We start from the raw sequence: 12,757 nt of genomic DNA, 5'->3' as shown, positions 1-12,757 counted from the left end.
CTTAACAGAGATTTTCTTCATAGCATTTTAAACTCAAAAGTATTCATGAATTAAGAGACTCTGAGAAAAAGAAATCTCTGGAACTGTGAAAACTAAAGAGCGTCCCTTGACTTCTGATGAAATTGCAAAAACAGCAGAGCCTTTTTCTTTTCTTCTTCTTTATTGCTGGGGTCAGACGCAACGTTCTGTTCTTCCAGTGGAAGCTGTTACTGCCAACTTCACACCCAGCTCCAGGCCCTGTCTGACAATCAGCAGAACTTTGCCAGGTTCAGCAGAAAGCTTCCTTCTAGGATCTTAAACTATAGTGAAGCTACTCGCCTCTGTTCAGTGAGGGGAACCGTTAGGTGGAGATGGAAGGGTTGTGACAGTGAACTCTGGAGTGGGGTTGGTAGGTGTGACTTGAGTGAACAGACAATTTTGTGTACCTGCATTCTGTGCAAGTGAGCAGGAATGGAGCCTTTTAAATCCCTAGCAACCCTGGGTAGTTTCATTCAATCTTTAAAACTTAAAATAAATCTAAAATCTTTAAAACTTTGTCTCAGTTTCTTCATCTATAAAATGGGCTAACACCTGCTTCTTAGAGTTGTGGTTTTAAATTATACAGCACATGTAAAGCTCATGGCTCAGCGTCTGGTCCATCCCAGCATTTTGCTCACTAAATGGAGCAAAGGTACGTATACAAAAGTTAAGGGGAAAAGTACCTTAGATGTGCAATTAGATGAGTTTCAATGATGCTGAAACAAAGCACCAACTTAGTAAACAGTCTTTCCAGGTTTGCTGCCAGGAGTGAGGTGGAAAATTCTAGATGTCTTAAAGCCCAAAATCACATCTCCTGAGTTGCTCTTTGGGGCTGTTTATTTCATGACACTTTGAGGGCAATGTAACATGACTGTTAACACATTGAATATAATTGTTTGTTTTATCAAAATCAGTTTTATTTTCTTTTATGCATAAATTCAAAAAGTTTAGCTGGATTCTTAAGTTTGACTTTCACTGTATTCAGGATACACTTCATTTTCTCCGTAAGGATTGGTTAGATTTTATAGTGGAGGCAATTAGGAAAAGCTGACTTATTTAATGAGATTTCTGTATGATAAACCTTGCAAGAATCATTCTATTTTCTATGTGAATAATGACAATGATAAAGGAAAACTGAAAGCCTTTTGCACAGTCTATTTTGCTTTGATTATCTGGTCTTTACATGTTGTGGTAAATTTTTTTCATTTACAAATCCTGGAGTTTGATATTCTATCCTATATGTGTGTATATCATGTGTGTGTACATGTAATAAAGTAATTTTAGTGAGTATTTACAGTCAAAGCAAGAAATTTCGGATAAAAATAAACAACTCTCTTGGAATTATATAAAGGATAGCTTTCATTTGTCATTCATATTTTTAAATTACTCTTCTGTTATTGAAAGTGTGGAATAAGTGGTTATGAGCAAAATGTGAACTGTTATTTCTAGAACAAATACAGAAGGGCGAAAACTCCAGTAAATGGATGTTTTCCACCTTAATTCCCCTCCGTCTGTGTGCTGGGTGCCCCAGAAGGAACGCACCGTCAGTGGGGCAGGAGATGTGCTCGACCCCACGTTTCCTGCCTGCAGATGAGAGTTTGAACTCTCTCTCGAATGCTTCTCTTTTATGGCACAACTGCGTCTCCCTGGACCATCCGAAGGAAGCAGCTTCTCTCACCCCAGGGCTGATGTGGGAAAGTGACATGTCTATTTTCGTTGCCAATGCACAGCACAGGTCACAAGAACAACACAATGACACCCCACCCGAGCGGTCAAAGTGCCGCCGGCACAGGGGGGGGGGCTGGGGCTTACCTTGAAGGAGATCTCGTACTGCTCCCCTCCCCAGATCTCCAAGCCGGGGTCGTAGCCGCCCAGCTCCCAAAACCACTTTCGGTCCACAGCAAAGAGACCTCCAGCCATCACGGGAGACCTGTGAAATGAGTAAAATCATCTCTGAACGACTGTGATCATCAGGGAGTAGGCATTTTGCTTGGGGGGAAAAAAGCGAACTTCAAGGTAAGTTTCAGCGATCACTGCACAGAACTGTTCGGCTGGGGCTTTCTGGGAATGGACTGGTCTCCGATCGCTCCTGGAACCCCCACGAGCCTTGAACTCGCAGCTTAGATTCTAAATCAGCTAGTGCCCCTGAAGCCACACATTTGCTCCATGTATTTGCCACCAGAGAGAAGCCCTCGACGGCTAGCGACTGATGTGTTGGGAAGTCCCCCTCAGTTTCATGGCTTTCCTTCGAAGGGAGAGATCTCATACTCTTAGACGGATAATAGTCTAGAAAACGCGGTCGGAGACCATCTCTCAGTACGAATTTACCAAGCACGCACCATTTCCAGGTCTTGTCCATTTTACACAGTGAGATGGTCAGTTAGAACAAAAGAACCAACCAGAACTGGTCATTTAATTAACATGCCAAAGTTAGACTTTAAACTAGGTCTTTTCACTTTTAACTACATTAATTTTTTTTAAGTCTACCTTTCTAGGAAATTTTCTTTTTGATCACATAATTTTCAAGTGTTCTGCTCCTGCTGGGAGGCACTGTGGTTGTGTGGCTGTGTAATGAGACAATTATGAGTCACTGAACCCTGCCCTAAAATGTTTTGCGGTTCGAAGGTAGCTCCTGTGCTTTTGCGTGTTCACTGTGTGCTGGGCTCTCGGCTGAGAGCCTTGTCCAGTTCCCTCAATTAATCCTCACAGCAATCTCACGAACAGCATCCCCGGGTGCTGTTGGTAGGAACAGGCAGAGAGGGGTGGTGAGGCACAGCGCCCTAGGTTAGCGCTAGGACGCGTGGGGCTGGGGCTGGACCGGGTCCTTTGGTTTTAAAGCCGTTGAGTTCTTTACTGCAACACTGTTTCTGTTGCCATGTTCAGAGGGTGAAGAGAGACAGCTGCATAAATGTGGACAGAAAGCAGTTAGAGAACACTCTCAAGCAGACCAAGCAAATCTGTGAAAACACACATGGTCAGCATAGTCTTTGTGGCAGTTTTGAAATTTTTTTGCAATAAAAGGTTTTTATACGTAGAGTACAAGGCAGTTAATGTTGAAGACCCACATCTAAAAATATATCTAAACAGATCAGACACACCAATTTACAGACCAGCTGAAGTCGTGTTCTTGGTCATGTGACAGTGACCTGAATTTGTTTAAGTGTGTTATGTATTTCAAAGACTCTGCATGTTAAGATGGTACTTGGTCTAATTACTTCAGTTTAAGGTGTTTAAAAAATGTGTATTCTCAGTGTAGATGTAAGTATTACAGGACAGGAAGGGGGGTTTGTTTTTCACCCTGGGAAAATGAGTAGGATTCAAAAAACAGCAAAAAATCTCATGCAATTTACAAACTTTGTTTGAGATAAAAGTCCTAGAACCAGATAGACCTAACGTTAGCCCTTTTTCCAGCAGCACATCTTTTTCTATTTTCCATAAACTTCATTTCAGAGGGGAATTACAGCGGTAGCTGGAACAAATTAGGACTGGGTGCAGTTCCCCAATGAACATTTAGCTCAGTTTAATCTTTTATTCTCTAGGGCTCAGGCATAAGTGATCAGAAATTCCCAATCCTATGCGATCTGAGCCACAAGAAGATCTCAGGTCATACAAATATATTCTCACTTGATTGTGTAAAATGGGACACCAAAATGTAATGGAATTTACACTGTGCAGAATGAATCTCCAAATTGGAATTATCATAGATACAGAATTAATATAGATATTGGGCAAGAGAAAGTCCAATATTGACTGTTTTGTTGTAAATAATTTGTTGGAAACACAGCATTTTGTTTTCTTAATGATTTTATAAAAAGCTAACCATGGAGTATACTTTTGGTTAATTTGAAGCATGATAAAATAAATGCAAATGGGTTTTTTTTTTTTTTTATCTTCGTTGCTGTTTTTGCCAAGTCCCAGATAAATTAGTGTATCCTATCTTGATTAGTATGAATGACTGGTAAGAAACAAACCTTTTCTTCATGTATTTTCTCATATTTGTCCATTAATCTTTTGAACAGCTTAATTGAGGTGTAGTTGACATAAAATGCATTGCAAATATTTTAAGTTCACAACTTGATGGATTTTAATTTATGAAAACCCTTGTGCAGCCAGCACCACATTCAAGAAAATGAACAAATCTGTCACCTATCCCCACTCCGCCTCCAAAGTTTCCTCATTGTAATCCCTCCCTCTGGACCCTCCTCATCCCCTTCCTCTAGGACACCACTGATCTGTTGTCTGTCATTATAGGTTAGTTTGCATTTTTTAGATTTTTCTATAAATGGAACCACACAGTACATACTCTGGGTGGGTCTAGCTTCTTTCATGCAGTATAACTGTTTTGAGAGTCACCCGTGTTGTAGCATGTATTAACAGTTTATTCCTTTTTTATTGCTGAGTAATATTCCCTTTGCATGAGCGTACCACAGTTTGATTATCCATTCCTCCACTGATGAACATTTGAGTTGTTTCCAGTTTGGGACTGTTACAAATAAAGCTGCTGTGAGTTTTGTGTACTAATCTTTGTGTGGACATACACTTCATTTCTCTTGAGGAAAAGCCTAGGAATGGACTGACTACATCCTATGGTAGGTGTGGGTTTAACCTTTTAAGAAACTGCCAACTCTTTTCCCAGAGTGGTTGCACCACGTTATATTCCCACCAGCAGGGTCTGAGCTCCAGCTCCTATACGTTCTCATGAGTCTTTTTGAAGTTTGTCATCATAATAGGGCAACAGACATAGCTGACTGTGGTTCTGTGTTGTATTTCCATGATTAGTGATGTTGAGCATATTTATATCATTTCCCTTTTTTTTTTCCCTTAGGAAGTCTGACTAGAGGTTTATCAGTTTTATTGATCTACTTAAATCAATGAAACCAAAAGCAATTTCTTTTTCTCTATTGTTTTTCAGTTTTATATTTCATTGATTTCTCCTTGGTTTTTATTAGTTAAATTATTCTACTTACTTTGTATTTAATTTGCTCTTTTTTCCCCTAGTTACTTAGGGTGGAAGCTGATATTATTGATTTGAGACTTCTTCTTTTCTAATGGAGCTATAAATCTCCCTAAAGTGCTGGTTTAGCAGAATCCCACACACAAAAAATGTAGTGTTCTCGTTTTTATTATGTTTAAAATATTCCCCAATTTCCCTTTTATTTTCTTTTTTTGATGTATGTTATATAGAGGTGTATAATTTAGGTTTCAACTATTTGGGGATTTTTTTAAAGATCTTTCTGTTACTGATGTTCCTGTAATTCTGTTGTGGTCAGAGAATACACTTTGTGTGACTTGAATCCTTTTAGATTTATTGAGATTGTTTAATGGCTCAGAACATGGTCTGTCTTGGTAAATGTTCCATGTGTATTGGACAGGAATGAGTATTCTGCTGCCATTGAGTGCAGTGGTCTATAAATATTTATTAGGTGAATTTGGTTGGTGGTGTTGCTCAAGTCTTCTGTATTCTTATTGATTTTCTGTCTCCTTGTTCTGTCAGTTATTGAGAGAGAGAGAGATTGAAATCTATGATTATCATCCTGAATTTATTTCTTCTTGCTGTTCCGTCAGTCTTCTGCTTCATCCATTTTGTAGCTTTGTTAGTTAGTGCATGCGTGTTTAGGATTTCCATGTGCTTTTGATGAATGGACCTCATTCTTGTTCTGAGATAACTTTTATCCTCCCTGGTAATGTTTTTCGCTCAGACATTGATTTTGCTTTTATATTAATATAGCTGTTTCAGCTTTCTCTAAAGTCGTACTACTGCAACACGAATACTTATAACCCTTTACTTCCTTTTACTTTACTTTCTAAACTATTTGTGTCTGTATTTAAAGTGGTTTTCTTGATGGCAGCTTATAGTTGCATCTCATGGTTAAAAAGTCTTTGCCTTTTCATTGGGTTGTTGAGGTCGCTTACTTTTAATATGATTAGGTTTGAATCTGTCATCCTTCTATGTGCCCCATCTGTTGTTTCCTTGTCCCCCTTTCCTGTCTGATTAACTGAATATTTTTCACGATTTCATTTAGTGTCTTTTTTGACTTAATGGAAACTCCTTGTTTTGCTGTTTAGTGGTTGCGGTAGTGGGTTATATCATACATCTTTTTTTTTCATCAGTTTACCTTCCAGTGATATGTTACCAGTGCCCGTGTTCTGTAAGGACCTTGTTATAGATTCCATTCATTTCTGTTCCCCCAGTGTTTGTACCTTGTTGTCATACATTTTACTTTTACAGATGTTGTAAATTCCACATCATATTATAATTAGCTTTGTTTAAGATAATTTTTTCAATTATCTTGAAAAATATTTAAATAATAACATTTCACCTCTATTAAATTCTGTCTTCGTAATTCTTTTGTATAGATTCAGATTTCCATCCTCCCATCCTTCTGCCTACGGGACTTCCTTCAGCACTTCTCATAGTGGGAGTGTGTGATGAAGCTTTCCATCTTTTGCAGACCTGAAAATGCCTTTTCTTGGTCTACAATTTTAAAGACATTCTGGTTGGCTATAGAATACAAAGTTAACAGCTTTTTTTTTTTCTTTTAATCCTGCAAAGATATTGCCCACTTTCTTCTTACCAGTATTGTTTCTTATGAAAAGTATGTCACCTTTATCTCTGTTTTACTGTATACAGTGAATTTTTTTCCCTTCTGGCTGCTTTTAAGATCTCTGTGGCACTGGAGTTGAGCTATTTTATTATGATGTGACATGATGTATAGTTTCCTTGGTATAGTTTCTTGTGCTCGATAATACTTGAGTTCCTTGGATTTGTAGACAAAGTTTTCATGAAATTTGCACACTTTTGACCATAATTTCTTCCAGTATTCTTTCCATTCCTACCATTCTTTTACACTTTTTTTTTCATCTTAAGAATTTTTATTTTGGCCTTTTGATATCTTATATATTTCTCCTTAACTTTTTGAGCTACTGCTAAAATTACAGTCTTAATGTCCTCATCTGTTAAGTTTTAGTTTATAGCTTCGGTTGACTGAGTTATCTACACATCACAGGCCACATACTGGTGCCTCTTTGCCCGGTAAATTTTTCATTGAGTTCTAGTACTTTTTGGGTGCTGGATATTTTGAACATTCTTGAGCTTTGTTCTGGGATGCAGTTACGTTATTTGGAGGTAGTTTGACCCTTTTGGATTTTGCTCTTAAGAGTTTATTGGGCAGCCTGGAGCAATGCAGAATCTACAGCAAATTATTCACTACCCTGAAGGCAGGAAAGACCCTTCTGTGTGCTCTACCCAGCGTCCTGCCGGTCATCAGGTTGTGCAGTCTGGCTGGTGGGCAGAGGTGCGCTCCCCAGCCTTGTGTGCATTCCGGGGACTGTGGTTTCTGATTCTTTGTGGTGGCTCCTTTTGCAGTCTTGGGTAGTTTCTTCACACACATGATCATATCAGTCCTCTACTGAGCACCCAAAGGCTGCCCTCTGCAGATCTGTGGGCTCCCCTGGCGTGTGGCCCTCTTCCCACTGGGGCTCTGCTCTTGAAATTCCAGGTGCCCTTTTCTCCCCAGACCCTCAGCTGCACATCAGCAAAGGCTGGTCCCACCTGGGTCTCCTTGTTTGTGCCACTACCTGGGGACTCTCAGGTCAGTAAGCTGGGGTCATCCCAGGCCTCTGTCTCTCAGGGATCTGTGTCCTTCACTGCCAGGTGTCTAGTGTCTTGAAAACCACTGTTTCATGTATTTTACTTGTTTTATCAGGTGGGAGGGTGAATCTGGCTTATGTTACTACATCTTGTTCAGATGTGGAAGTCTGCGGATCCATCCATTAATCTTTATTTTAGGACATTAAAAAATATTTAATTATTTTGAATAGATAATATATTGTATTACATGTTTATAAAAAATAATCTTGCTCCTACTTCCCCTCTTTCCTTCCTTCACAAACAACCACGACTTTTTCTTAGGCACCCTTCCAGAGATGTTCATGCACATACAAGCAAATACAAATATACCTTTTCGTCCTTTTCTATGAAAATGATTATTTGCTACATACAGTGTTCTTTACCTAATTCCTTTTAAAACTACCTAACATATTTTGATGACCATGCCGTATTGAAAAGAGCTTCCTTGAACTATTTTTGACAGTCTGCTCCTCATTCTATTATGCATATAGATGTATATATATTTTTGGTGAACATTTAGATTATTTTCAATGTTTTACTATTTCAGAATTTATATAAGAAATAATGTTGCACCAACATCGTTTCCATGCGTGTGAGTAAATCTTTAGAAGAAATCTGCTAGAATTTAATATCCTGGTTTGCTATAAAGAGTAAAAATGTGAAAAACCAATTGACTTGTCCAGTTGGGGAGTTAACAGTTCATCGTAAACTGTGTCCTAACCTGCCACTTTAGCTCATACTTCATACCTATCCAAATGCAATGAAACAGGGCCTGATAAAATCAGAGGAGGGTTAGATAAAGGTAGCAATCCTACTGAGAAATGACAGATCTGCCGTAAAGTCTGAGGAGCCTTCGGTCTACAGGCAGAAAGGGCCAAGGACGTGGCATCGACATGACAGTATCTGGAGGGGAACTGTTGCAAAGTTTCACCAGGTGAATAGTCTTAAGAAAGGGAAAGAAGAAGGAGGAAAGGGTGGATGTGAGGCGAAGGAAGACGGCGTCCAAGGCCCCGTGTCCGGAAAGAGAGAAGTAACTAGACACGCAGGACGGCCAGCTGCTGCGGCCAGAGCACAGAGGGGCCGCACCGGCGGCGCCGGGAGTTCCCGCCGGTCCCCTGCACCACGGCCAGTTACCCTCACATCATCGGGGTTTGCTCTGTCCCCTGGATCGCCGGCACCCTTCTCACTGCAGGCCCAGGGCCAGCCGGGGCCCCGGCCTCCGTGCTCTCCGCAGCTGGGTGAGGACTGCACAAGGCTGACGGAGGCTGTCCGCCCGCCTCTCGGCCTAAGCAGCCTGGAGAGGGAGGAGGGAGGGGGAGAGGGGAGACTCCCCACCAGAGCCGTCAAGTCCGGGGGTGATGGAGGCCCCCGCCCTGCACCGTGGAGGCGCCCCGGGCGGCGGCAAGGCCTCCGCGTGGGACGCGTGGGAGGACGGGCCCCACGCACTGCACCTCTTGTCCTTGACACCCTCGGCTGGCGCTGGCGAAGCATGGGACTGGCAGACCGGCTGCATCTGAAACCTCGTGGAGTCGGCAGCAGGGGTCCCGGCGGCCACCCCCGTGAGCGGACAGCTCTGATCAGAAGGACAAGTCTGACCCTGGAGCGGCTGCCCTCCTGGAGAAGGGGTCCCGGCCGCCCCAAGAGAGACGGAATCACCCGGTACTTGCCCGCGGGGAACTCAGAGTTGGATTGAAGAAAATCTGATCTGTGATAGGTCACGGTCGTCTGAGCTTGTGGCTTTAAGTTCATACGCACCCCGCCCCCCACCCCCCAACTCTGAGTTAACTCCTGTGCAATGTTGCAGCCAAGTCAGGAGACGGTGGCGATGTTCCTCGAGCAGTAAGAGTGGAAGGCTTTAACGTGTCACCTCAGCTGCTGAGCAGAGGGCGTGGGGGAGAGCCCTTTATTTCCAGAGCTTGCATGTTAAATATAGTGCTGACTGCCTGGAGCCCTCCCCGCTGGCCCCGTTCCCCACCGTCTCTCATCGGCTTGTCTTCACATTCCTTGATTTCTTTCAAAATGTTCTCACTGGTTTTGTCCCCTGGGAACGTTAACGTGCTGTAGACACGTGCTAACGCGGCTCCGTGTCTGTGAAGCTTGAACATATGACTGCACTTGGTGGGGACAGCTCGTAATTCCACAGATCAGGTCTTGGGTTGTGCTCTTAAAAAAGACCTGTTACCCTTGGGGTGCCTTTTTTGGTGGGGGGTGAGTAATTAAGTTTACCTTTAATGGAGATACTGGGGATGGAACCTAGGGCCTCCTGTGTGCTAATGAGCACGTGCTCTACCACTGAGCGGCCCCTCCCCCTTCCCCTGGGGATGCCTTTTAAAATTAACATAACCACGTGGCAGCATATTCCTGTTGAAGATTCTTGATTCTTTGGGCCATGGAAATGCAGCTTTTCTGAATACTTACTGGAGGTCAATTTTCTGTTTTATGTTAAGTCAGTTGAACCAGGTAATAAATATGCTTTCCTCTTACTTATGCTGGACTAGTTTACTTTTCCACATCATCTCTTACATCCCAGACTTTATTGACTTTAAATTCATGAGGCAATGATGCAAACGTGTCCTAAACCACTGAGAGTGTCTTCATGTTTTCACCTGCAAATGCGTTTTTCAAAGTGTGTAGTTGGTTGTCTTTGCTGAACCGGAATGTAGTTCTTCATGCCTGTATCCTCACCCTGTGATTCCCACAGCATCCAAGGATTTACTCATCTTCTTAAAATTCTGTTTCACATATTGTCTCTTTTCTCCAGATGTGAAAAAATGGTAGAATTTTAATTAAAAATACCTTTCTCCAGAATATTTTTGTCTACTTTCTCTCCTCTTTAGAAAGTGTTATTTCAAATTTTAATACATCTCTTGTGTTCTTTAGGGGGTCAGGAAAGAAAAAAATATATCATACTGAAAAATAAACATACATCAAAAAATTTATTTTTAAAATTGACTAACAAAACCCAGGTCCAAAAATCCAGAGGAAGCCTCCCATTTGGCTTCTTAGAAATTTGGTGCTCAATTTCCTTTCATTTTAGTGGCCCCAGTGAGAATTCTGGACATGTGGGCTGAAATGTGAATTTAATTAGAGAAGAAATGACACAATTGCCCTTCGGATTCTGTCAAATCAAGTCCATCAACACAGATGAATCACATCATTTTCAATTACATAACTAGAAATTTTTAGTTGGCCGATGACTCAGAACAATTACAGCTAAAATATAATTATTATCAACTAGAATCAATTGTTCAGTGAAATGACACTGCAGATTAGAACAAATTTTTTTCCTAATAATTTTGTTCTTTGAAGTATTAAATCATAAATTAGAATTCTGGAAAGAGTGGCTTAAATCACTCTTGATAAATTCATTTGTATCATTTATCGTTTTTTTTGAGTTATAGTCAGTTTATGATATTGTGTCTGTATCATTTATCTTTAAAAAAAAGCACGTTATGGGTATAATTTCCTTACTTTTTGTTGTGTCATGAGGACGATCAGGATGAGGGAGGAATGTGACTCTTCTGCTGTGCCAGGCAGTGATCACTCTAGGGGCAAAGAACGAAGTGGGTTCCGAGCTGGGAAAAAGGATGCAGCAGTGAGTGGAGGGAAATTTTGATTCCAGTTGGAGGAAGCGATGCTCATTCTTCTCAGGACTGCAGTTGTATGAAGGGGGAGATGGCGCTGCTAACCTGTGGCCGAAAGGATCATGGAAGTAACGAGGTGTGTGTAACACGTGGCACCCAGGCCCCTGCGGAAGCCCCGCCGGACATGTGACGGGCTCCACGCCTCAGCATCACTGCCCTCCTCATTTCTTCCATGGGCTGCACCAGACTGCCAACTTCACTTTTTTTTTTTAATTGCAGTAGCAGCGAAAACAGAGATTTTCTTCCTGAGAGACAAGGGTTACTTGGAATGCATCTGAGGAGTGAGGGGTTCTTTGAGTCACCAAGAAGAAGACAGACTCTAAAAGGAACGCAGTGAAGAAAATGGGGCTCTCAGATGGGCTAAATCTTGTACAGCCCGGTCCACTGGGGCCGGCACTCTCCCCTGCTTCTCGGAGCAGACGACGCTGGGCTAGCTGGTTGCAGACACCTGGTCCGGCTGGTGGCCGGCAGCAGCTGCTCAGTGCAAAGTGAGGCTCTCAGATGCAGGTGTCCCACGCTCGGCCCCTGAAGCTAACATTGTAAACCAACTACACTCCAATACAAAATTTTAAAAGTCTGCCAGCCCACACCCATTGTATCACTAGCCTCCGAGTATAGCCAGCCTCTGAGCCCCAGTTTGGGCTTGGCCAGGGCACCTCGCTTCTGTTACATAGAACACAGACTTTGTGTTGCCCCCTGCTGGACGGAGACTCCAAAGCTCTCCTGTTTTCCTCCTCATTTGTCTTTGCAGCATGACCTTCATCCCTGCCTGAAATCCCTGTTTTGGTGTGGATGCTCCCCAGATCCTCCTCACATGATGCTGATGAGTGCATCTCACCTAAGTTCCTCGTCTCACCTTCAGTCCTGGTCCAGACTCCCTTACTTCTTATATCAGCCCCTGGAACCATCCCCCTCCAAGCCGCCTCCTCCCTCCCACCCAGGCTCTCAGCCCTCCTGTCAACAGCAACCTCAACAGGAACACAGCACTGATGGGAACCAGCAGGGCAAATGGCTTATCTCATCAGTAACGGAGACTCTTCAGAGCAAAAAAAAAGAAAAGAAAAAAATCCTAAGTGCTGTGCGGGGAGCCTTTCTTCTTCAATACAAATAGAACTTTTCATTCAAGGGATAAATGCTAGTTATTAAAATCCAAGCATGGTTGAAACTGCAGGCAAGCTTGTTTTATGCTTCGTTTATTTAATAAACATTTGACGATTTCTTCTTATGAACACTTTCCGCCTTCATCCTAGTGAGGAATGCAAAATATGCTTTTCCCCTTTGGCACTGATTGCATCTCAAAGGCAATTTTGGTCTCATTTCCTAGCATTTCATATCCAGTTAGAATTGACGGTTAAGTGGCATGGATTTTTAATACCACTTATCAGACCGTTACTGTTTAATAAATTTACACTGCATGTCTATCCCCTGCTTGATGACCTTAACTCCTTAAACACAAAACACAGCA

General features: G+C 42.1%; 1 protein-coding gene across 4 annotated transcripts in view; it reads right to left on the bottom strand.

Annotated features, from left to right (window-relative positions):
- GALNTL6 (polypeptide N-acetylgalactosaminyltransferase like 6) overlaps positions 1-12,757 on the bottom strand; it is an 803,528-nt gene that overhangs the window by 78,764 nt on the left and 712,007 nt on the right. For all 4 annotated transcript variants that reach the window (XM_032470884.1, XM_032470880.1, XM_032470881.1 and 1 more), the window contains one exon: positions 1,831-1,948. In XM_032470884.1, the coding sequence (XP_032326775.1) occupies positions 1,831-1,948 (118 nt within the window). The remainder of the gene's footprint in view (positions 1-1,830; positions 1,949-12,757) is intronic.

The sequence above is a fragment of the Camelus ferus genome, chromosome 31 (assembly GCF_009834535.1).
Source record: "Camelus ferus isolate YT-003-E chromosome 31, BCGSAC_Cfer_1.0, whole genome shotgun sequence".
Classification (NCBI taxonomy): Eukaryota; Metazoa; Chordata; class Mammalia; order Artiodactyla; family Camelidae; genus Camelus; species Camelus ferus.
The sequence above is the reverse complement of the archived record's forward strand: the minus strand, read 5'-3'. Positions and strand labels throughout refer to the sequence as shown.